This window comes from Micrasema longulum, unplaced genomic scaffold (genome assembly GCF_059751315.1).
Source record: "Micrasema longulum isolate JH-2025_06_02 unplaced genomic scaffold, ASM5975131v1 h1tg001042l, whole genome shotgun sequence".
Taxonomy (NCBI): Eukaryota; Metazoa; Arthropoda; class Insecta; order Trichoptera; family Brachycentridae; genus Micrasema; species Micrasema longulum.
Window position 1 is genome coordinate 162,366 of NW_028278230.1, and position 26,465 is coordinate 188,830.

Below are 26,465 nucleotides of genomic sequence, written 5' to 3' on the forward strand. Positions count from 1 at the left end.
TTTTTACGTTCATATGGTTTTCTCAAATATTTCAGTTTTGGAGCTATTTATTTTTAGTCGTAAAGAACCGTGTTAGAAAATAGGAAACAAAGTGGTAATTGTGCGTTTATATATGTGCGCATGGACGGCTTCCGAGCCACGCCATTCCACATTCGGTATTTTTATTTGTTACCAATAATAACCTCAATGGAAAACGCAAATGTTAGTTGTTTAACTATTATTTTTAATTATATATTTATTTTTTCTCATATTTAATGTTAACATCTTATTATATTAATCATATTATAAATAAACTAAATTGGTATTTTTATGTCTGAAAATCTTTGTTTTTAATAATTCTTATAAATGACTGATGTTTTCTGAATAACATAAAAAAAATTGAAGCGAGATTTGAACCTCGGACCTCCTGATTCAGAGCCCGCGACACTACCCGCGGGCACGGGTTTTCCGAGAGCCACATAAAAAAGTTATTTTTATTTATATATCAAATAAGATACGAAAATTATGGGTACCATTAGAAAATTATATACTCAGATATAATTGTCATAAAAAACGTTGTGGGTGATATAAGATCTATTGAAATCGAATTATTTATTAAAAACAATTCCCACAAAATGAAGCCATTCATCTCAAATTTCATTGTAATCCTTTCTTAATATCTTTATATCGATATTTCTCACGAACGCGCTGTCATTACGCGGTCAAGCAACACCGGCCCCTATTCCTCATTAATTTAAGGTCCAAATTAGCGTGGCGGAAACGGCGCCCATTTGCGCACGCACCAAATCAAACTGAGCCTTATTCTCGAGTGACATAAAGCTCGAAATCGCGTGCTGGATTTCTGGCACTTACGATTTATCTCAAACAGAATTGTATCGATTTATCGATTGTATCTTATTATTTACGATTAACCTGACTTACCTTTCAAGACGATATGTTTTTTAATGCGTTTGCCTCGCTCTTTCTTGCTTGATAGATCCATGTTGTATCCCGCTCGCACTTATTGATTATCCAAACATGTTATTATTTTTTTGTTTATTTTCTGTGCTCTTCACTTTCGTGGTATTTGTATACAACTGCCTCGTTCTAAAGTTAACCTTTTAGACGCGGCTTGCTTTTATCTCGCTGTTTTCTCTTACGCTTTTTGAACATTTACGTGTAAGTTTTAACCCTTTAACACATACAATAAAAAGTTGGTGAAATATTTAATATGAAACATTTTTTTGTAAATTTTACTTCACAAAAGTCGACAGATGGAAAAGTTAAGGAAATGTGGATGTTTAAGATTGGCAGAATGGTGAATACTACAATGTGACAGGTCACAAACGCTGTAAATATCTAAACTTTCATATTCACATGCACAATATTTTTTTCTGTGTTAATATGCCGTGCGTCGTTCGTACTATTTACTGACGTATCGGGTCCCGTTACAGTGTCTATCATCAGGGTTGATGTTATTTGCGTAGATAAATTTGTAACGTTAAGTACTTAGGGTTTGCATTAGAGATGAGAGTTTTAGTTTTTTTATAAAAGTAGCGATAACAGTGTTTCCGTTTTTTTTAACTGTCTAAAACGTTACAACTGGTTTTGACTCTGTTTCAGTTTAATTTGTATTTTATGTTATATGCCATTTAAATTTTATTCATCAATCTTTGTAATTCTAAACAATGTTTTGAGTTTGTCAAATTTTTTGTAAACCAGGACTAGATTCAACCCTCTAATTAGCTGTTAATATGAACATATTTCAACTAAGATGAATACCATTTTTAAGAAGGGAATTCAAAAGATTTTTGATAAATCCACCTGGTCCTAGAAGAAGCATTAAAATTAAAAAATATTTTCAGTTGTAGTATGTGGGTGAAAAAATTCAATAAGTTGAATCTTACCCGCAGCAATAAAGGTTTTTGCTCTTGAACTTCACAAACATCAACAGGCGGAAGAGTTAAAGAAATATAGATGTTCAAATACAGGCAGAATGGTGAATGTTACACAGTGTGTAAAGTAGCCACTTAAATTAGCAATGACAGGTCATAAGCCCTGAAGCTGCCTAGACGTATATATTGCATTCTCTAAAATATTCTCCATCTCTGTTGCAATAGATTAACTTTATATTTTTGTACATTTTCCGTCAGAAAACAGTCTCATCGGCATAACGATGATTTTTGATGATCTGTCCGTTTATTTTTATTTATTGAATTAAGATAATTTGTATAGCGCAATTTTTGTGAAAATCACCTTAAGGGTTGCTCTACAATAAGCTTTCAAACACGCCTTGTGGCTACAGAGCGCATGGGGATTCTAGTTCCCCATTTCAAATAAGGTTAAATTTTAATAATTATATAGGAGCTAGATTACAACACGTCTTGCGACTACATTGCGCACGGATGTTTAGAAATAACATTTTTGAGATGGGTTTTCAGAAGTATTGTCAAATATAGGCAGAATGGTGAATGTAACACGGTCTGCAAAGTATCTATTTGAACCAGCCAATGACAGGGCATAAGCCTAAATTTCCATATTCTCTTCTCAAAAATGTATTCCCTCCCTGTTGCAATAAATGTAGATGTAAAAATAGCATTCCTTAACATATCATTATGGTTAACAGGACAACGAAAGCGTTATACCATTGGATGATCCTCTGGAGCCGAGCTTTATTTACTTATCTTCATGTCCCGACTCAGCATGGATTTTGTTTCTAGAAAATTGGAACGTGAATGAGATTGAATGTTTTTATTTAAAAAAAGTAAATATTACAAAAAAGCTCTGCATGTGTTAAAATTTACATGTTTTTTTGCGCTGTCAACGGGTTATACAGAAAAAAATATTTTGTATGTGTACATATTGTATATATTAGTTGAATGCTGTCGATTAATCTTGTAGTATTAGCACATGAATACCGTATTTCCAATGTTATAAACACGACAAAACTATTATATTCTTCCATATAATGTTTAATCTACTTCATCGGAAACAGCCTGCGCCTTACCACAACATACAAACTGATATGTTATGCGAAACGATCGGTTATGCGAAACGTATTTGGTGCTAACATGCATTGTTTCGATTTCGCTTTCGTGTCACCGAATAAAACTTTACTTTTTCTCTATGCTTTTACAAAGTCAAATGTCAAATACGTATTTAAAATCCGTGTTTCATTTACTTTCAGTACCGATTTTAACAAATAAAATTGATATAACCTACATATTATATGGATGTGTGGCTTAGTATCAAAAATGGACAAACATTATATTTTATTTATCAGAAAATTTCTACGTTTCAAACTCGTATGGTCGAGATGAAAGTAGGCTGAATGCTGTCGAAATGCGATCTCTCGGGCAAACGTGTGGCATAAATTTGTAAGATAGATGGAGACATGTTGAGATCCGTATATTATGTAAGGCTGAAATAAGCATTATCGGCAAAATCAAGAAAATGGAGCTCTGCGTTGGTTTGGACATGTAGAGCGAATGGACAGTGAAAGAACGTCTATTAATTTTTATGATGCGAATGTTGATGGATGCAGAAATAGAGGAAGACCGAGAAAGACATGGCTTGACCAAATTCAAGAAATACTTGAAGATGGACATTATGAAAGTCAGAATAATCAAATAATAATAATAATAATAAATGTAGAGGAAGCGAGATCTGTATGCAAAGATAAAGTGATGTACCCTTATATATTTCTGCCTATGGAAACGGCGTGATGGTTTGTTTGTTTGTTTGAAATTCGTAGAAATGTACACGAAATTCTTAAAAAACTGAGATTGAAAAGTTCTTGGATGTCAAAAATGGACCAGTCCAACATGATCTACATTTATTGCACAGAGAGGGAAAACATTTTGAGAAGGGATATGAAAGTCTAGGTATTCACATCATCATCATTCCCTTTCCGCACCTTATGGTGGATAGGGCACTGCATTTGTACATGAATCGCAGCGCAGCGTATCTTGATCACTTTTGTTACACGAAGGTAAGATGATCAGTCTTACATAATAATATAACAAGTTCAAATATAATCGTAATAACAAGTTTTTGCCCTTAAATTTAATGATATCTCCTATTGTTAACATATTTTACTCTGTCACTACTGTTACTTCGGCGGTTAGCATTTGAAGGATTATTCGTAATTTTTATAATATGCCTGTTGTTTCGTTAAAAGTGCGAAAAAATACATTTTTCGCACCATAAAATAATAAATAAATCACATCAGCTTTTACATTTTGCTTGAAATATGAAATAATTAGGTAAAAAATAGAAAGTGAAAACCGTCACGCCGTTTTCCCGTAGGAGTAAGCAGAGAGGGTAGAATGCAATATCACTGTCTTTGCTGATTACTGATCTCATTTCCTCCACATTCATATATATTTTAATGCCCGCACGCCAATTATTCCGACATTGCAAAAGTCCGTTTCCAAGTATTTGTTGAATTTGGTAATGCCATGTCTTTCTCGGGCTTCCTCGTTTTTTGTATTGATAAACAGTCACATCATATTCGCTTCTTCTGTTTTGTCGATAATGCCTGTCTCAACCTCGCGTAGTGCACGAATCTCGACACTTTTACACCTATCATTCATAGTTTTACCACACCTTCACCTGGGAGATCGCATTTCGACAGCATTCAGGGTACTTTGATTCTTGTTTTTCCAATTCTTTACCTCACTGCATACATAAGGGTTGACACCAGGACTCCGTTGTGAACTGCTAATATTGTCTCTTGCGACAATAATTATTTATTTAAATAATCGTTTTGAAATAAGCAATAAAACATGTTTTTTAAAAGCAAAACGCAAAATGTCTTAAATCGTGTTCGTTTTCGACTTCGTACAAATGATTGTCGAACGAAAACTCTTTTGTATCGTATGCTAAACCTACAGCATATTCTTTCATTCTTGTCTTCTGTCTGTTCGTCTAACGATCACACGTTTTCACTCCATGAAAATTCTTAAGTAACTTTGTGGTTTGACCACTTTATCTTGCGATAGGGTATTGTACACACTCTGGGCATGCGCTCACAACCACAATAAAATGTTTTAATTAATTAACACCTTAACAAATAAATGTAAATATGCCGAATATGCCGAATATGCCGTGCTACTGCGTGAGAATCAAAAAAATGTTCCCTTAGCAATCAGTGCATTGAATTTTATTGTATTTTTTTTATAAATGCATTTTTTTTTCTAAATATACTATATCTATACCAAAATCATTTAAGACGCCTCTTCACGAGGAAAACTGTTCTAATCCATTTAATTTTTTTTTTAAATATTTCTTCTAAGTTGTAAGAATTTAAAATGTATGCTTAAGAAACTACGAAATAAGGGGAAGTGAGGTTACTGATTGCATAATAAATGTAAACAACGAATGTCGTGAACAAGTAGAAGAATTTGTGTATCTGGGAAGCATGTTTTCAAGATATGGAAGAGTAGAAAAATATGTTGAAAGGAGAGTGAATGCAAGCAGCAAAATAAATGGCGCACTAAGCACAGTAATTGCCAATTAAAATATGTCAGTCGAAGCTAAACTGGCAGTGCACAACTTTTGTCCTAACACTTGTGCATGTAATTGAAACATGAAACTGGCAGACGAAGGATGAAAATAGAGTGAACGCAGTAAAAATGCGACCAGCGAGTCAGGTAGGCAATGATGTAATAACTTATTCTTACCTATATCTATATGAGTTACTCATTAAAGATACTTGGTAGAGGGTTAAAGCTCTTATTGGTCAAATAAACAAGTGGAAGTGTACCAAGTATTTTAAATAAGTGACTTATACATAACCATAAATTATTACATTACAATGGAATTCAATTAGGATTTTTTTATAAATAACTTAAATCAAATATAATTCATAAGATTAAGAAAGGGTCTCTGAGATGGTTTGGTTATTGGAACGAATGGATAGCAAAATAATGGTAAAACTAATATACATGGTGAGAATGAACGGTAACGGGAGACGAGGATGACTAAGGAAGATGTAGCATGATAAGATAAACAAAAATCTTCAGTCTTTTCATGTCAAAAGCAGACAAAACCGAATGAATGTGGATGAAGCTAGGAATGCATCCCAGAATAGACGTGTGTGGCGGTCCATCCTCTCTGCCTACATCCACGTGTAAATAATGTGATGGTAGTAGTAGTAAGAATAAAATACATGCACAAATGCGCAAAAAACACAACGTTGAAAAAGCGATAATAAAAAAAAATCAACAATATATTTGTAAAAAAAAAACTTATTGCAGTAAAGAAAGTTAAATGTATTTTAAAAACAGCAAAACTAAAAGTGATTCCTTTAAAAAAAACATACTCAAAGTAATTGAAATAAAAATCAATATTTTAAGCTTTTAAAGAATAAAACGCTATTTAAAAGAAGTCGAAAACCGTTAAATTAAAGTTAGTTGGTAAAAACAATATTACTGTTACTAAAAAAATGCAGTAAACTTTATGTCATTATTTATGTTTATACATAAATTAGGGGTCTGATAATGATGATATGTTTTTTGATTCAATAAAATCTACACCACGCTCCATATGAATGGTACCACTTACCGCAAGAAACGGGTGAAACCATAAATTATGCGTACTTACTATGTATTGTTTTAGCGCTAGTGGTCACTACATACTACATGCTACATACGATACCGTGCAGCGTAGTTGGCGAGTTGCGTAGTTGGTGGTCAATTGCCGTGAAAACGCACACCAAACCACGCAACACACCGCCACACGCCACACGCCACACGCCACACGCCGCACTACACACTACTCGGCGCACAACTACCTACAGACTACAGACTACCCCACGTCACCATTCACACCGAAGCTGACCGCAGAAAATTTAACACTTTCTAAAACTTACTAAAATACTGGATTTGACCCCCTAGAGAGCCGTAAATATTAACATTTTGCAACTGAGATGAAGAACATTTTAGAGAAGGGAATAAGTGCCACTTGAACCACCTAAAGACAGGTCATATGCCTTGTAGATGACTAGACTTCTATATTCCCTTCTCTAAAATGGATCAATAATATTTGACTGAATTATATAGCGCTATTTTTGTGAAAAATCACTTCAAGGGCGCTTTACAATTGTTTAATTAAACCTACATTCTAACTAAGTTAAAGTGACATATAATGTTTTCTGATTAAAAATTGAGGGTATGATAATCTAAAGAAGTGAGATTTTAGTTGGGATCTGAATTGACTGGGACTGTCGGACTGTGTTTGGGGAGCGCCGGATTGCGACAAGTTTTCCTCTTCCTGAATCAAATGCCGACCTAAGAGTAGATTTTCTTTGACATGTATTTTCCCTTATGCAAAGGTGCGATAGGTATCTCGGAGCCATTTCATGAAGGGATTCGAATACTGTCCAGCAAAGCTTGTATTTTATTCTCTATGGGCTTTTTAACCAGTGCAAATCTCGAAGATGTTGTGAGACGTTCGAATATTTTTTTACTCCCGTAATAAGCCTCGCTGCCGCATTGAAAACAGAATTAAGTTTATCTGTTTGGTATTTTGGGTGATTTGCGTATATTCCATTACGGTAATCTAGACGCGAAACGACATAAGCATTTACAAGAGCTTTAATTGCGTCTATAAGAATACTTCTACGTACGGATTTGATCTGTCGGAGATGGAAAAAACCAGCACTTACCGTTTTATTGATCTGAGAATGAAAAGAAAGATCTGAATCGAAATGAACACCCAGTAGTTTTACATTTATACTAGGGGTAAGATCATAACCTTTGATTGAAATTGGAGATCGGTCTAAAAGGTGTTGTCGCTTTTTTGTCGCTGTCAATAGAAGCTCAGTTTTAGATAGATTGAGTTTGAGTCTGTTTAATGCCTTCCGTTATTGACTGTTTGGATGCATTGAGACATGCTATTTTTTTAAACGTTTATATCTTGAGGAAAGGAGTAAAAATAGACTTGTTACCCAAATGAGTGAATAATTTTGGACACATCGTTAATAAACAGTGTGAAGAGCATAGGACCAAGCACGGAACCTTGTGGGATGCCAGATTTAAGAACGGTGAATGAAGACTTTTTACCTGCAACTTGAACTGATTGCGTTCGCTCCAAAATTTAAGATTGGATCCGTGCCTTAGTGAGCCCAGGAATTCCGAAAGTTACTTCTAATCTTTCAATAGTCAAATGTAGCACTTATGTCCAGGAGAGCAAGTATCGCTAGTTTTCCAGGCTCGTTTGCTAGAGCTATATCTGACAGAATCCTCAACAGTCCCGTTCCAGTTGGGTGGAATTTTCTATAAGCTAATTGGAAGTTAGAAAGCAAGCTATAATTATTTATGTGAACTGAAATCTGTTAAGCTATGATTTTTTAAAGAATTTTAAATATTATTGGAAGGTTAAATACTGCACTCTGTTGTAATGTTAATATTAATAATAGCTAATTTTTATAAGGTTATATTCTCGCAACTCGGCGTATTATGTTAGATATGAGCTTTCTCTATAAAATTGTTAATAACCTAATTGATCGCCCAGAAATTGTTAGAAGCATTTCATATCGAGTCCCTGTCCGAAGAACTCGTCAATCTGTACTCTTCGACATTCCTAACTCAATGATTAATTATATGAAAAATAGCACTCTTCGAAGAACACAGATTACCTAGAGTGGCAGTTTTAGTGACATCGACATACTACATTGTAAATACCATATTTTTATCAAATCTGTTATAGACATTTTAAATTTATCTCCTGCTTAACTTTTAATTCTTAATTTTTACAATTTTAATTTTAACTTTTAATTTAAACTTTTAATTTCAACTCTAAATTTTTACTTATTTTTATTTGAACACTTTATATACATATAAGGGCGGGCATATTGCCTTTAGGCAATTTCTTCCTACCTACCCAAACCGTTCAGTTTGAGAAAATAACAAGTACAGAAACATATTGAATCTTACAATTTTATACAAAAATATTATAACAATATTATAACAACTTATTCATATGTACATTTACTACCTGCATCTAATTAATTATTGTTGGTTGTGAATTTTTACAAAGAAATATAAATGTTCATTGAAGCAGAGAGAGAGGGAGGAAAGTACATTTGGAGCTATAAAATGTCTTCTCCCTTTTATGTACTTTTATTTAAAATATATATTTTAACACAATTTTAAAAAAAAGATTTTTTTCCCCTCTCCTCCTTATGTATTTATAATAAATTAATGTGAAATCTTTAATTGGTCTTAACTTTAAATAGTTATTTTGTACCTTGTATTTATATAAAGACTATGATTTCCTTAATAAAAATAAAAAAATTAATTTACAGTTCCCTGGGGGTTGAATTCAGTTCTCGTACACAAAAATTTGGACAAACTCAAAACATGGTTAGAAATTTATACTTCTTCCTCTACCAGTTGGTTAATTCAGCAGTATTTTGAGCACGTCCAAATGATTGTAAACGTGATACAAAGGGGAAAAAACTGACGTACCTGTAAAATACTTATTTGAATTCATTTTCAATACTTGATTTGTTGCTTAATTAGCATATTTCATTATGTTAACAATACGCCTAAATTATTTTTTCGATAAATAAAAAAATGTAAATTAGTTCACCCTTTTTAAATACGTTATGCAAAATCAATAATAATTTTCGATCCCCTATAATCTGATCGATTTCTTTCCTTTTGTGGTTTGTAAAACCATTCGTTAACCAGTAAGGGTTGAATTATATTTTATAATACCTGGAATTGTATGATAGATGCGCAAATGTCAAGATCCATTATATCAGGAAAGGAGTTCTGCGTTGGTTTGGACATGTAGAGCGAATGGACAGCGAAAGAATGACTGAAAGGAATTACGATGCTGATAGATGCAGAAAACCAGCAAGACTAAGAAAAACATGGCACGACCAAATCTAACATAAACTTCAATTATAATAATTAAGTACGTAATTATTTTTATTCCATTTTATTTATGAATTTTACCAGTGACCGGGTTTCAGAATGTTATAAACAAGTGCTAGCAGGGGTTGTCACTAACATAGATTTTCTCTGTAGGGGTAGGCAGAGAAGATAGAACGCCATATCGCTCTGTCTTTGCATACAGACCTCGCTTCCTCTACATTCATACATCTTCTCATTTACGTAGGCCGATTATTCCTACTCTTGACATGTCCATCTTCGAGTATTTGATGGACTTGATCGTGCCACGTCTTTCTCGATCTTCCTCTTTTTCTGCATCCATCAACACTCGCATCGTAGATTCTTTTAGCCATTCCTTCGCCGTCCATTCGCTATACATGTCCAAATCAACGCAGCACCCATTTCTTGATTATGTCGATAATGCATGTCTCAGCCTTACACAGTTCACGGATCTCGACATTTGTCCAACTATCATACATCGTTTTACCACACATTGGCCTGAGGGATAGCATTTCGACAGCATTTAACGTACTTTCATTATCATTTTTCCACTTCCATACTTCGCTCCCATACATTAGAGTTGGTACTAGAACTCCATTGTGAACTGCTAGTTTAACCTCCTGCGTTAAACATTTGTTTGCCAAAGTAAATTTCAGTGCACCGTTCACCCTGTTCCCGGCACTCACCCTCCTTTCCATCCCTTGTAAACATACTTCCTAGATACACAAATTCTTCTACCTGATTCAGAATATCTCCGTTCACAATGATCTCACATTTAGTTATATTTTCATCCCTTTAATAAAACCACTTTTTATTATTGTATGCGTAAATATGTATATGTTGTTTTGTTTTCTATCAAGTGAAGCTGCTACTAGGAATATTTTCTTGCAATCTTGCAATCAAAGTAAGAACATGTCAAGTAATTTTTTTGGGCATTGCAAATATGCACTTAATTTTTTTTTGCCAATAAACGCCGTATTCCGGCACTGAACTGAACTGAGATATGCAATGAAAGAAAATAATACTATTGCATTCGTAAATATTTTTTCGCCTCATGGTTTGATTTGTAAATTAAAATACTGTGTCATTTAAGGGGTTGGTTTTAATTCTTTCCGCCCCTTGACTTGTTCGCATTATAATCGCTTGTTATTTGATCCAAATCTTCGATTGAATAAATTAGCAATAAATTCAAATTAACTTTGGCATTTTGGCATAACGTCACCACCCTTGTCGTTTACGTAGTGCATAATAATTTCTGGATATTTATTATCTACGATTCGGAATAATATTAACAATTACTTTTTTTTTCATCGATAGTCATATCTTTTTTTAAAAAAACGTATCGACATGCCAGTAGAGCCGGATTCGTAATACCTCGGTAGTGAGATATCTATAGCAGAAAAGTTAACTTTACTGTCTCGATACTAACCGATGAAAATAGTGTTTGTGATCGCCCTAAGAGACCGGCTTTAATGTGAAGTTGATAGAGCTTTTTTCATAATATAAAACAACTTTGTTTTTGGCTGCTTTTTTTAATTTTATCTACCGACTGATTTCAAAGCTACATAAGCTTCTTTATCAAAGTATACTTAACCAATGAATCATAGCCTATTTTATTTTCAACAGTGATTTCTAAACATTATCGAATAAATGTATGTTCATATGTTTATGTTTATATGTTTATGTTTGGATAATTTATATAGCGCCATTTTTGTGAAAATCACCTCAAGGGCGCTGTACAATAAATAAATATCCCAACACGTCTTGCAGCTACAGAGCGCATGGACGGTTGGGATTCTAGTTCCTCGTCTCCAATTATGATATATTACAATTATGATATATATGAGCTAGATAACAGAACGTCTTGCAGCTACAGAGCGCATCGACAATAAGAAATCTAGCCCCTATTTACATTTTTATTTTTTAAAAAAATATTTGACAATGAAGTTTAGAGTTTAAGTGATATTTTAAAAACGACATAAAAAGCAAATTTATAAAATTGGAAGTTAGATAACAACAAGTCTTGCAGCTACTGAGCGCATGGACGGTTGAAATTCTAGACCTCATTTACTAAATTTAGATATTTGATAGTTGATACATAATATGATAGTTAACATCACAAAAAGTCTTGCAGCTTCAAAACGCATCGACAAATGGAATTTCAACAACAAGAATGATTTTGAAAAGTTAATAATAAAAAATAATTTTAAAAAACGCAATAATAATACATTGAGCAAAGAACTAGTAAGTATGGCAATTAAGTGAACATGTAACAGCACAAAAAGTAAAATATAAAAAAAAGTACCTGATTTGAAAAGTGCTACTGCTTAAAAGGAATTCAAACATAATACATATGTGTATGGGTAATTTATAAAATTAGTGTGTAAGTGAATAGTAATTAAGAGTAAGCTGATAGACTTAAGTATAATGTACAGCGCCCTTGAAGTGATTGTTCACGAAAACGGCGCTATAAAAATTGTCAAAATTTATTATTATTTATTATTTATATTCCTGTATATTATAGTCCACTCCTGTCTGGTTTTAAAGATCCTATCCATCTCACGTTACAATTATCATTTTTATAAGGGCAACATGACAAAAATACTTGACTTATTAGCTTCATATGACATGCATTATCGACAGAATCAAGAAAGGGGTGCTGCGTTGGTTTGGACATGTAGAGCGAATGGACCGCGAAAGAACGACTAAAAGAATCTACGATGCGAGTGTTGGTGGATGCAGAAAACGAAGAAGACCGAGAAAGACATGGCACGATAAAGTCCATCAAATACTTGTAGATGGACATGTCAACAGTAGGAATAATCGGCGTGCGTGCATGAGATATATTTAAAAAATATAAAAAATAGTTTATTTTTCCATACATATATTTACATAGAGTTTTAATTACAAAAATATACTTTAAAACATACATCTTAAAATGAAGCCATAACATAATTAGGAAAAAATGTCCAAAAAGACTTATAATTCCTTTTTTAATGATTTATAAGTTTATATAATATAAATATGGTATGACATAACCATGAAAATAAAAACAAGATTAACATATACAGATATAGAGAAAATTATCAAAGAATGTGGATTGTGGTCTCACTGCTACGCAGATGATATTCAGATTTATTTTTATTGCAAACCAGGCGAGAGAAGTGTGCTTGTCAATTTAATTGATGGATGCATAAAGAAAATAGGAAACTGGATGGCTGAAAACAGACTAACATTAAACCCATCAAAAACTGAACAACTATGTGTAGCTTCAGCCAGATGACAAAATTTGATCCAGGATACGGCCCTACCCAATGTAGGGGGTACCGCTTTACCCACCGTTAAACTACTGGGAGTTTTACTCAATTTTGACATTTCTCTTGACGCTCAAAATAGTAGAACGATAAGTTCATGCTTCTACCAGCTGAGACAAATTAAATGCATACGCAAAAATTTGCCAGTTGATGCCGCCCGTCAATTAATAAATGCGTTTGTAGTGTCTAGAGTCGATTATTGTAATGGTATCTATGCAGGTCTACCGATGAACAAAATGACTCGCCTACAATCTGTATTGAATTCCGCAGCGAGACTTATTTTCGGAATCTCGAAGTTCAGTCGTATCACTCCACTACTTCGGAATCTACACTGGCTACGTTTTCCACAGAGGGTCAAATACAAACTCTGTTGGCTTATGTATAAGTCACTGCACAACTCTGCTCTGGAATATCTAAGGGAAGTATGCATTTCAGATGAACTAGCTGACAGGCGTCTAACGTTTAGATCAGCTACGTCTACGGCGAGAGGAAAAGTTATTATACCTCTACGCAAACAGCGCACTAAATTTAGTGAACGCGCATTCGCGGTCGCAGGCCCTATGGCATGGAATGCTCTCCCAGCAGAGGTGCGAGGCTGTGAAAGTGAAGTGATGTTTCGGAAAAAACTTAAAACCCACTTGTTCTCTAAATCATTTAAATAAATCCGTAGCATGTGACAACAAAATAAATTATTTTAATTAAATTACAAATTTAAAAGAATCACTATGTAAAGCCCCCTTGAGGAATTTTGTTACGAAAATGGTGCTATATAAGTTATCCATAATAATAATAATATGCTGATAGAACAAAAACCCGTATGAATGTAGAGGAAGCGAGGTCTTTATGCAAAGATAGAGTGATATGGCGTTCTATCCTCCCTGCCTACCCCTACAGAGAAACGGCGTGATTGTTTGTTTGTTTGTTTATTCCTATATGCCTATAATTATATATTTTTATTTCTTGATCAAGTAGCTAAAGATTTTTATGCATTCGTGTACCTACACTGTTATTATAAGATTTTTTCAACACGCAAAAGTGAAAGCTCGCGTGTTGCAGTTCGATTTTTAATTTGAATTTCGAATGGCCGACAGGTGCATCGTGGTGGGGGTTCACGGAACCAATTACAGATCGGATTTAGGCATTATAAAGCAGTCATTATCGATTATGGAAACCTAATTATGGTGATTTGACTTGATACTGTACAAAAAAGCTTTTTGTTCTTATTCATTTTGGTGTTCTTAAGCTTTTAAAAAGCTGTGCTTCAAAATTCCTTTACACGCGGTGATAACATCGTGTTACCACAACCAAAGTACAGAATATTCTAAAGTTCAGATGTTTGGAAAAAAACATCTTAAATAAATTGCATCAATACCTCAGCAATCGTTTGCAAATGACTAAAATAAATAATGAAACCTCGGATCAACAAAAAAATCATCAGGGAGTTCCACAAGGATCTGTTCTGGGACCACTATTATTCATTTTGCACATAAATTATATGACTTTGACATTGTCTGATTGCCTAATTCGACTATTTGCAGATGATACGTTAATTTACGAAGCTGATAACGAATATGATTCAGCAGTAAGAAAAATAAATGTAGTATTAAAAAAAGTCTCCAATGATTCAACTTCTAGATATGATGACTATTGATCAAAGAATCAAATTCAATGTAGCCAATAAGATAAATAATTTTATGAAAGGAACAGTTCTGAGATATTTAAAAAAAAAAAAAAAATAAAGAGTTTTTTCATAACTAAGCAACAAGAGGATCTAAAAATATAAGACTAGAAAAGAAATCAAAAGCAAAGTTCCCGAACTGCCTTATGTACAAGAGAATACAGTTATTTGAGGAAATGCCAGGCAGCAATTTTTTTTTAAAATGTATATTAAAAATTAAATGTAAAGAGGATGTATGTAAAAAATACTTGGTTACATATATTGTAAATAGTGAAAATACATTGGTTAATATAAGTGTAAATATTGAACAGTTTGAATAACTAGCGGACCCGACCGATGTTGTCCTGCCCGAACATTGGCTTGCCTGCCATTACCTGGTTCGGCAAACGTTTTTTCGGTATTCGAATTTTCGATAAACTATATACTAAGTGACATTTGATATTGAGTTTGACATTCCAATATTTTCGTTTCGTCATTGTGTGATTTGCTGTTGCTTAAAGCAAAACCAAAAAAGTGTGCAAGGAAGGAATTTAAGGAATGAATCTGATTGAGATCCATAAAAGATAAATGCTGTGTGTAAACATTTAAAAACAAACTTTTTTGTTCACATAAAAAACAACATCCTTCCATTTTTGTGTATATGCATTCTCCTCGAATGCAACCCTGGTAGATCGATGAATAAAACATTTATGCTCCCAACTTCTTTTTTACTTATCAGATTGAAGATTTTGATATCTACGAACACGCGCAGCGCAAAGATCTACATTTCTCTGAAAACCGCACGGTAATGGATTAAGCTGTTTAGGAGGTCAGTGACATTACACGTACAGAGGAATTATATATATATAAAGATTAGGATAGTAAGTGTACAATAGCGATAAACAAACAAACAAACCATCACGCTGTTTCCCCGTAGGGGTAGGCAGAGAGTATCTTTACATACAGACCTCGCTTTCTCTACATTCATACATCTTCTCATGGACGCACGCCGATTATTCCTACTCTTGACATGTTCATCTTCGAGTATTTAATGAACTTGATCGTGCCATATCTTTCTCGGTCTTCCTCGTTTTCTGCATCCATCAACATTCGCATCGTTGATCCTTTTAGCCGACAGCGAAAGCGCTGTCCATTCGCTCTACATGTCCAAACCAACTTAGCACCCCTTTCTTGATTCTGTCGATAATGCATGTCTCAGCCTTACACAGTTCACGGATCTTGATATTTCTGCACCTATCATACATAGTTTTAACACATATGCGTCTAAGGTATCGACAACATTTAACCTACTTTCATCAAATTTTTTTTGTATTTTGCCTCAAACAGACCACATGTGTGAAATCATTAATTATAAATAAATAAACCAGCCAGTAACCACAAACTGAAAAACAAGTTTTAGCATACCAATAAACGAATTTGCATCCCCCAAATCTAAAATAAACTACCAGCAGATGTCAACAAGCTACCCCTAAATCATTTTAACACAAATCCTTAAAGAAAACCGCCCTTATTAAATTTCTCCGAAACGTATCAAATATCCATTCCAATATTTATTTAGTTTGCTTCGGTGTAGCTAAATTCAAGTATTTTATTTCATAAGCAATATTTTAGGTAACTTCAAATCTTTGTAGAAAAAAGTTGGATTTTTTCTTATAAATCTGTTTTACTGTATAAGAAAAAGCACGAGAATAGAACTTATAACAAGGAAGACAGAGACGCTGTTTGGCCGGTGTTTGTGTGAAAGAGACAAAAACGAAAGAAGAAAATCTTTCAATCATTCGGTTATTAGCAGTAAGCAGGAATACACGCTTATTGAATGACCAGCTTATTTATGATATATTTTTTTGGCTATTGTATTATATATTGTATGTAATTATTTTTTTTAATTGATAATATTATTTTTTTATATATTACAACAGAGATGAAGAACATTTAAGAAAGATTTATATATTAGTCTAGGCATCTACAGGGCTTATGACACTGTGTAACATTCACTATTCTGCCCGTATTTTTTTATTTATTTATTGGACGGATTTATGCAGTCCATTCTAACGATGGTAAATACAATTTCTTATAAATAATACAGGCACTAAAAAAATAAAATACAACTAAATAAAATTAAAGCTAGGACAAAAAAAATAAAAATTGCTACCTCAAGACAACATTTTAACATCTATATTCCTTCAATTCTTTCATCTGTTGATGTTTGTGAAGTTAAAGAGCTGAAACCTTTAGTTGTGCGGGTGAGATTCGTGTTATTGAATTATTTCGCCTACATACTAGGCAACGCCTGAAAATTATATTTTTTCAATATCTATACTTCATGGACCAGGTGGATTTATCAGCAATATTTTGAGTTTTTCCAAATTTTTGTAGACAAGGACTGGATTCAACTCCCTGTTGAAACATCAACAGACGAAAGAATTGAAGGAATGCAGTGTGTAAAGTGGCCACTTAAACCGGCCAATGACAGGTCATAAGACTTGTAGATGCCTATAATAATAATAATAATAATAATATTTGGCTGATTTATATGGCGCCATTTTTGTAAAAAATCACCCCAAGGGCGCTTTACAATTGTATATCTAAACTTACATTCTAACTAAACTTAAGTGATACATTATATTTCCAGATTTAAAGTTGAGGGTATGATAGTTTAAAGAAGTGGGATTTTAGTTGGGATCTAAACTGACTGGGACTGTCAATGATTCGTAAGTTTGAAGGCAATTGCAATATATTACCTTCTCTAAATTTTTCTTCATTTCTGTTGTAATATGTTAATAATAACGGCTCCCCAGGGAGTTGAATCCAGTCCTTGTCTACAAAAATTTTGACAAACTCAAAATATTGTTTTATAAAATTTAATTAAAGTGCAATTCTAGCCTGTGTTATCATTTGGGCATACTCAAAATATTCTTGATTAAATTACCTGGTATAAGAAAAAGTATAAAACTTAGTAAATCGGTTCAGCCGGATGAATCTCACCCACAAGATAAAGGTTTCAGCTCTTTTACCTCACAAAAGCCAACAGATGGAAGAGTTGAGGGAATTCGGACGTTTAAACATGGGCAGTGTATGCAAACTCTCACCTTCCACACAGGCCAGGATCTGTATAGACTCGGGCTCGGAGGGCGAGAACTTTTTACGGAGACCCGTCACAATAGTTCTTCACAGGTCGCGGTGACGTCAGGAGCTCGCATAGGACTGACCCCCGCCACTAAGAATGAGAATAAGAATGGGCAGAATGTCGAATATTACACATTGTGTAAAGTGGTCACTTGAGCCAGCCAATAACAGATTGACAGATAGAACGCCAAATCACTCTATCTTTCCATACAGATCTCGCTTCCTCAACTTTCATACATCTTCTCATGCACGCGCGCCGATTATTCCGACTTTTAACGCGTCTATCTTCAAGTATTTGTTGGATTTGGTCGTGCCATTTCTTTTTCGGTCTTCCTCTATTTCAGCATCCATCAACGTTCGCATTGTGAATATTCTTAGCCGTTCTTTCGCCGTCCATTCGCTTTACATGTCCAAACCAGCGCAGAGATCTATTCTTGATTTTGTCGACAATGCTCGTCTCAGCCTTACAGAATGTACGGATCTCAAGATTTGTGCATCTATCGTTCATAGTTTTACCACACATTCACCTGAGAGATCACATTTTGGCAGCATTCCGCCTTCTTTCATCTCTGTTTTCCATACTTCGCTCCCATACGGATGTCGGAACCAGGACTCCATTGGTAACTGCTACTTTTGCCTCTTGCGACAAACATTTATTTGCCAATTTGACTTCTAGATTACCTTAACATATTACAACAGAGATGAAGAACATTTAAGAAAAGGTAATATAGAAGTCTAGAAAGAATTAAAGGAATATAGATGTTCAAATTTAGGCAGAATGGTGAATGTTACACAGTGTGTAAAGTGGCCACTTAAACCAGCCATTGACAGGTCATAAACCCTGTAGATGCTTAGACTTCTAAATTACCTTTTCTTAAATATTCTTCATCTCTGTTGTAATATGTTAATATAAACAGCTCCCCAGGGAGTTGAGATCAGTCCTTGTCTAGAAAAATTTGGACAAACTCAAAATATTGTTCTAGATTACCTTTTCAAAAATGTTTTCCCTCTCTGTTTCAACAAATTTAGACCTAAATAACTCGCTAGGGAGGAAATCCAGCCTGTCTGCAAACATTTGTACATACTTAAAACATTATTGAAGGATCGTTAAGTCGGTAAACATGTTTCCTAGGTCGTTAAGGATTTTTTATGTCACTTCCAGCCCCTATTTGTTGACACTTTGAAGCGTCCGATTGAATTATCGTCTCCCGGCGTAACCTTTCGAATATTTATGTGACTGCTTCTGGAAAACATCCAGCCTAAATTACTCCATAAACGCTTCAAGATTTTATTTCACAATACTTGAAAACTTTTTGATGTGGTCAAGATAAATTCTTAACAATTAAATATCTTGAGTTTTTTTTAAGATGGCGCCGTAAGACGAAATACTTTTTTAAATTTTTTAATTTTATTTAAGAAGGTAAACATGAACAGATTTTTTTTTCATTTTAATTATTTATTGACAATTCTTGATGGAATTCCATTGTAATGATGTAATAACTTATATTTCCATATAAGTATTTAATGCATCATATTTAAATGAATTTAAACATACTTTTGATAAAACAAAAAACGTAAAATTTTTACATGTAGGACATAAAGGTCAAAAGTTAGATAGATTAGAAATTTTAGAAATAAATAGTATAAAAAATAATAGCGATAGAATTTTAAAACTCACCCTTATTAGCCCCCTTAGTTAGACCCTGTACATTGTAATAAAACAGTAAATATATTTCATATAATAGAATATTTTCTTAAAGTACACCGCCGCCAACACATGTTTCAATAATTTGTCTCACTCTGTTCCATTGCAATATTGCGTATTGTATCTTTTTCAACTTATTTTTAAATGTACCTGCACTTAAGATAATATTTAGTTTTATATAAATTACCCTTACACTGTATAATATTCACCAGTCTGAAGATGCCCATTAGAGGGCGAAAGCGCTAATTGGTCAAAACAAATAAGTGGAAGTGTACCAAGTATTTTTTAAATTAATAACTTCTATGGAAATATAAGTTATTACATCATGAACAGAAAATATAAAAGGAAAAATAATGATACCCACTAAACCGCGAAACCGCGAAACCGGCTTGTCAGCAGGTTTCTTATTTTTCCTTCACAAAGAAAAACGTTATAGAAATTATATAAATTTTAAAATTCATATAAACATTATTAAGAACTCGATATTTTGCTATGTTTTTTTTTCTTTCTTTAAATATGCTTTTTGCTATACAACATACATTCATTTTTTTTAATTATGACTTTAAATAAGTTTCATACTATGTATTCTGTTTTTATTTCGCATTTTACTGAGTTTCAAATCATTTTTATAGACATATTAATATATTTAAATGGTTTTTACTATGTTTTCACTGCATTTATTACTTTGTTTTTATCATATTTTTTTGCTACGTTTTTTTACTACATTTTTACTATGTTTTTACTACATTTTTATTATGTTTTTACTACATTTTTACTATGTTTTTACTACAATTTTACTATGTTTTTTATTACATTTTACTATGTTTTTACTCCATTTTTTACTTTGTTTTTCACTTTTTCCTGTATCTTTATAACTGTTTCTATATATTGATTACTGTTTTTTATATTTTTTGACTGTCTTAGACCGGAATAAATAACCCTAGTTAGACAGTCAAAGCAACTTTACATAAATTATAATTTTGTGTATGTAATATAATGATATTAATAAATAATAAATAAATAAAACTAAAAGCATACGTATTTTTAGCACAAAATTTATTTACAAAAATTTAAATAGATGACTGTTAACATAAAATACAACAACAACAACAAACCAACACGCCGTTTCCCCGTAGGGATAGGCAGAGAGGATAGAACGCCATATCACTCTATCTTGGCATACAGACCTCGCTTCCTCTACATTCATATGCACGCACGCCGATTATTCATTTTTTGACATGTCCATCTCCAAGTATTTGATGGACTTGATCGTGCCATGGCTTTATCGGCCTTCCTCGTTTTCTGCATTCATCACATTCACATCGTAGATCAGCCGCTTTTTCGCTGTCCATTCGCTCTACATGTCCAAACCAACGCAGCACCCCTTTCTTGATTCTGTCGATAATGCATGTCTCAGCCTTACACACTTCACGGATCTCGACATTTGTGCACCTATCATACATACATAAAATAATAATCAATATAAAGCTTTGTTATTAGCCATTTAATTGCGTTTTTCTTAAAAGTTTTGTCAACATTTCATTTTAAGATCTGCTTAGGAATCTTATTGAAAATTTTAGAAATTGTATAATGAAGTGTTCTTAGGCGATACTTGTTTGACAAATCAGAGTATTAATTCTCCAGCTTTTAAATGACTGTGGTAAATAATCTCTTTGCGCGCGGTGATGTAACATCGTGTCACCACAAGCAAAAGTCGGAATATTCTAAAGCTCAGACTAAAGAATAATGTATTAAAATAAACATATAATTTAGCCCTGTCATAGCAAAAAAAAAACATAAATTCGCCGCTTATAATTCACGCGTGCGTCCCGCATCACTGTCAACAACCGACTCAATTTGTTTCACACAACACCGGCTGCAGAACAGTGTCTCTGTCTCTCTCTCTAATACAGATGTATTCCTGTATTTGCGTACATCATTCTTCGAGTAGCAAGGTTAAATATTTTTGATACTAAAATGCAGCATAGTTATACAAATTTTATTTTCCGAATCCGGTGTGAAAATACAACTTCATCATCTTTTGAACCAAGTTGTGGTCTGCTGTCATATCATTGGGTGGTTTATTCGAGCTAGTGACGTCTTTCAAAGTAGTGCGTTTTTATTGATGCCATGCTCTATGCACCACGGGGTGCGGATACGGAAATGATGATTGTGATCGGTATCGCTTTCGATGTCGCCGATACTTTTCTACAAATATCGATACTGAATCGTATCAGCAGAAGCGCGCATCGATGCTTTTCAATCAATTGTTTAATGTACGCTCCTTTAAAAAAATAATATTTTGTGTGATTAATTTGATTTTCTCTTCTCGTCAGGTTATCAGCGTCGAGTCTCCACGGAGAGTTGCAGTACTTGGCCGCCAGAGCATTGGCCCACCACCCGCCCCTTCCTTATGCCAGGGCACCCTACGACCTCTACGGAGGTCACCCTGCTGACAGTCTTAGGGGTAAGTAATTTATTATACCATATGATAAAAAAATGAACGGGAATTTTTAATTTGAAATGCCCGCGCTGCACTAATTGGTATTTGTAACCACGTTGATAGCACTGTTTTTAACAATCTGTCAAAGTTTGACGGCGATCGGATGCTCAGTATTCTGTCAGCGCCTGTTTGAGTGAGTAAAAAAATTGCTGTGTGGCCATTTTTGCAATGGATAAAAAATTGGCACAACGAGCATGCCTCAAAGTTTGTGTTGCTAATGAAATTTCGTGTGCCAGATCACGAAAACACGGGCATACGAATGGTATAAAAAGTTTAAAGACGTTCGTGAATGCTTAGATGATGCTTAACATACTGGACGTCTAGCAACGTCAAGTATCGAAAAAAACATCGAATCGGCAAAGCAAATATTGAAAAATCGATGTGTACCAATCCGAAAGCTCGCTGTGTTATTGAGCATCGCATCATTGATGTGTTTTCGGTATGAAACGCGTCGCAGCCCTCCTCATCCCAAAAACACTGAAGGAATGTGGTAAAAAACGCCGTCTCATACAGAGGAAATTGTTTCAGAGTTTTTGGCCAAAAAATCGACTAATCTCATTAGCCAAGCACCGTATTCTCCAGACCAGGCCCCGTCTGACTTTCTATTCCTTAAACTAAAATTTCCATTAAGAGGAACGCGCTTTGAGACGATTGATGCCGTAAAAGAGGAAGAGAGGACATACCTTTGCAGGCCTATGAAAAGTGCATAGACAATTGGATTAAGCGTTGGCATCAATGTGTCGTCGCAAATGGCGAGTATTTTAAAGGGGATGATGAAAAAATGATTGAAAATTAAAATTTTGCGTTTTTTTGCCGTATTCCCGTTTATTTTTAACATAAGGTATTCATGAAAACGATTGTGGAAGTAAATGAATTCATCGTTGAATTAAAATTCATCCCTTTTATACGAACACTCGGAGACGCGAACGCCTCGTCCTACGGACACCTCGTTTTGTGTTTGTCCCGAACAAAGAACAAACAGTACGTGATCAGAACTCAAACAAGCAGTGTGTGTGAGGGTAAACAGCGTAATACGTCCAACTGTCTGTTGACTTTGACAATATTTGGACTTTTGTACCAACAGTAGTACAAATATGCAGTGGAATTTCTTCGCTGTTGCACTTGTCATTTACATTTAACTGCCATCGTTTCTACAACTTTATAACTACAGTAATTTAGGGTATTAAAAGCAAACTTAGAAATCTCCACCAAAAATGGAAAATTAGTTGTTGATGCCTGAATAAACTATACATTAAAACCTACCTACCTAAATAATAACAATTATGAGCTGCAATATTTTGAGTTTGTCCAAATTTTTGTAGACAAGGATCGGATTCAACTCCCTGGGGAGCTTTTTTTATATTTGGGAGTTGCTTTATTATTTACCTTACTTGGTTTTTTTAAAAAGGTGGATTTCTCTGCAATTAAATTTCTTTAAATTTATCTAAACTGTTAGGACCAGGAGAGATATCTTTATGTGGATCAATCGGGAACTTCTCAGCATTTGCTCATGTGGAGAGGAAACCACTCAAAACTCTTCAGGAGAAGCCGGCCCGTTGGCAGTAGTCAACAGGCCTTCCGTTCCATCCCTGGGGAGCTGTTAACATTAACATATTACACTTTAACTTCACAAACATCAACAGATGAAAGAATTGAAGAAATATAGATATTCAAATATGGGCAGAATGGTGAATGTTACACAGTGTGTAAAGTGGCCACTTAAACCAGACAATGACAGGTCATAAGCCCAGTAGATGCCTAGACTTCTATATTACCTTCTCTTTAATGTTCTTCATCTCTGTTGTAATATGTGAATAATAAGCTGATTGACATAGCTCTTCAGATTCTCTTCGGACATCTATCTCCCTTTGTTAACCATGGAGTTGATACAGTGCTTTTTTATTTAGTTTTTTATTGCATACTTCTTGGCATGAACACTTGACAAACTTACTACTATGCTCTATTTTTTGTAAATTTATTGATATCATTCTGACTTTGCTCGTCCATGCGCTTTGTAGCTGCACGATGATTGGTTATCTAGCTTTTTTTTATTTATTTTTTATTTTCTTTTATTCAGGAAACATAAGTACAGTACAGTTACAAAGTTTAATATTTTACACAATTGGACTTAATTCTAATGGACCAGTGAAGTTTCCATATTAAAAAGCAATTAAATGTAAGGTTAATTATGAAAGTATAAAAAAGAGAAGGAAAAAGAAAACATAAATGAAAGTTGTTTAAAAATTAAAATTTAAGTGAAAAAAATATATTTTTAGGTTTGTAGTTTGTAGTGAGTATTTACAAATGGAAATAATATTAAAAATGAAGAAAATTTGAAATAGTAATTAAGAATTAAGAATGGAAATAAAGAATGAAAAACATGCTCAGATGTAAAAATAAAGTAAATAGGAATAATATTTTTTTTTTTAAAAGGATAAACATAAACACATATTTATATTAAGGGATTCAAAGAAACGATGAGAAGAATCTTTAAGTGAAATATAAGACAGTAAATTTAAATTTAGGTCAATTTAAAAAACATCTTCAAAATTAATGACACATTATAGTAAGAGCAGCAATATATTGATTTTATTTACATATATAATATATGTAATTAAAAGTAGTTTAAAAGTATAAAAAGTATAAAAACATGCCAATGGCAGCAGAGAAAAAAGAAAAAATAAAGAAGGAATAACAAGTATATTATTCGTATTGTATTCATATATCAACTTTAAAATACCTAAATTTTGTAAATGGGGTCTAGAATTCCAATCGTCTATGCGCTTAGTAGCTGCAAGACGTGTTGTAATATTACTCCTTTTTATTATTCATATTATTTTTATTTTTTTTAGTATCATTAATACACTAAATTTATTTGTCAATTTTTAAAATGTGTAAATGGGGGCTAAATTTCTAACTGTCTATGCGCTCTGTAGCTACGAGACGTCCTGTAATCTAGCTCCTATCTGTTATAATTTTTGATTGATCTTAATTGAAAACGAGGAACTAGAATCCCAACCGTCCATGCGCTCTGTAGCTACAAGACGTACTGGGATATTTATTAATTGTGCAGCGCCCTTGAGGTGATTTTCACAAAAATGGCGCTATATAAATTATCCTACTATATATATATATATATATATAGCGACATTTTTGTGAAAAATCACCTCGAGGGCGCTTTACAATTGTATACTTAAATTTACATTCTAACTAAGCTGTTTTGCTGATTTTTAAAGAACCGTAAGATTTTTCTAGTGCTCTGGGTGTTTTCTGCATTTTTTTTTACAAATTAGGATAATATCGGATATCCTGGGATAACTGCTTATTGGATGTACTCGCCACAGTGATTCCTGGGAAAAGATGACCAGAGTGGTTTTCTGTTGCCTTCTTTGGTAGATTTTTTGTCGGGGTTACCTTCCCTTCCAGAGGCGCCAGAAACTCGCCTTTCACCCTCTCGTTATCTGCTGTGATCCACAGTTATGAGTGTGATCCCATTGCCCGGGGTTCGCGACGTGGACGCTAACGAGTAGGACTAGTCAGTAGTGTTGCCGGTGGAATGCAACTGGGCGTTCGCAGCATTTTAGAGAATCACACCATCCAGCAAAATGTGACTCACTACGCCACCCTATTGATAGTTCGAGTGTTTTATTATGCAGTCAGTCATCTCACTTCCCCTTTCAAATACCATCAGTTTTGACTTACTTTCGTTCATCGCCAATTCTAGGAAAGGTAAAACAAATTGTAAAGTTTAGGAAGCGTATGTCGTTACATAAGCATTTCTCGTAAGAGTAGCTAGATCTACTTATTTACACAAGCCACTGGTTATATTATTTGTATTTGTCTTTACACCTACATAACATGTCCACAATTACATATAGGTAATTTCCTATCGTTATGTTCTGTTACATTCCGGGATAGGCAGTGAATTTATCGACTTATCAGCTCTTTTCACAAACCTAGTTTTCTCTTAGCGATGTCAGGTGCTCCTTGAGTGCCAGTTCAGCGACATTTCCAGTATGTTTGTAGGCATGTACTAAATTTAGGGTTTTAGATACATCTATTAATTTATCCTAGGGACTTAGGCATGATTTATTTTATGATAGAACAATAACAAATAACTGGACAAACATACAAATATAACATAAAAGATATATAATATTGGCAGACTCGGCACCTTTTGTGATTGCTTGCGGCATGAAATATGTTACAAACAGTAATAAATTAATAATGAAAAAATGAATGAAAGCTCTAGAAA

At 33.8% G+C, this 26,465-nt stretch overlaps 1 protein-coding gene across 2 annotated transcripts in view; it reads left to right on the forward strand.

Annotated features, from left to right (window-relative positions):
• LOC148277371 (uncharacterized) overlaps positions 1–26,465 on the forward strand; it is a 205,805-nt gene that overhangs the window by 125,435 nt on the left and 53,905 nt on the right. For both annotated transcript variants that reach the window (XM_088232949.1, XM_088232950.1), the window contains exon 3: positions 22,044–22,174. In XM_088232949.1, the coding sequence (XP_088089075.1) occupies positions 22,044–22,174 (131 nt within the window). The remainder of the gene's footprint in view (positions 1–22,043; positions 22,175–26,465) is intronic.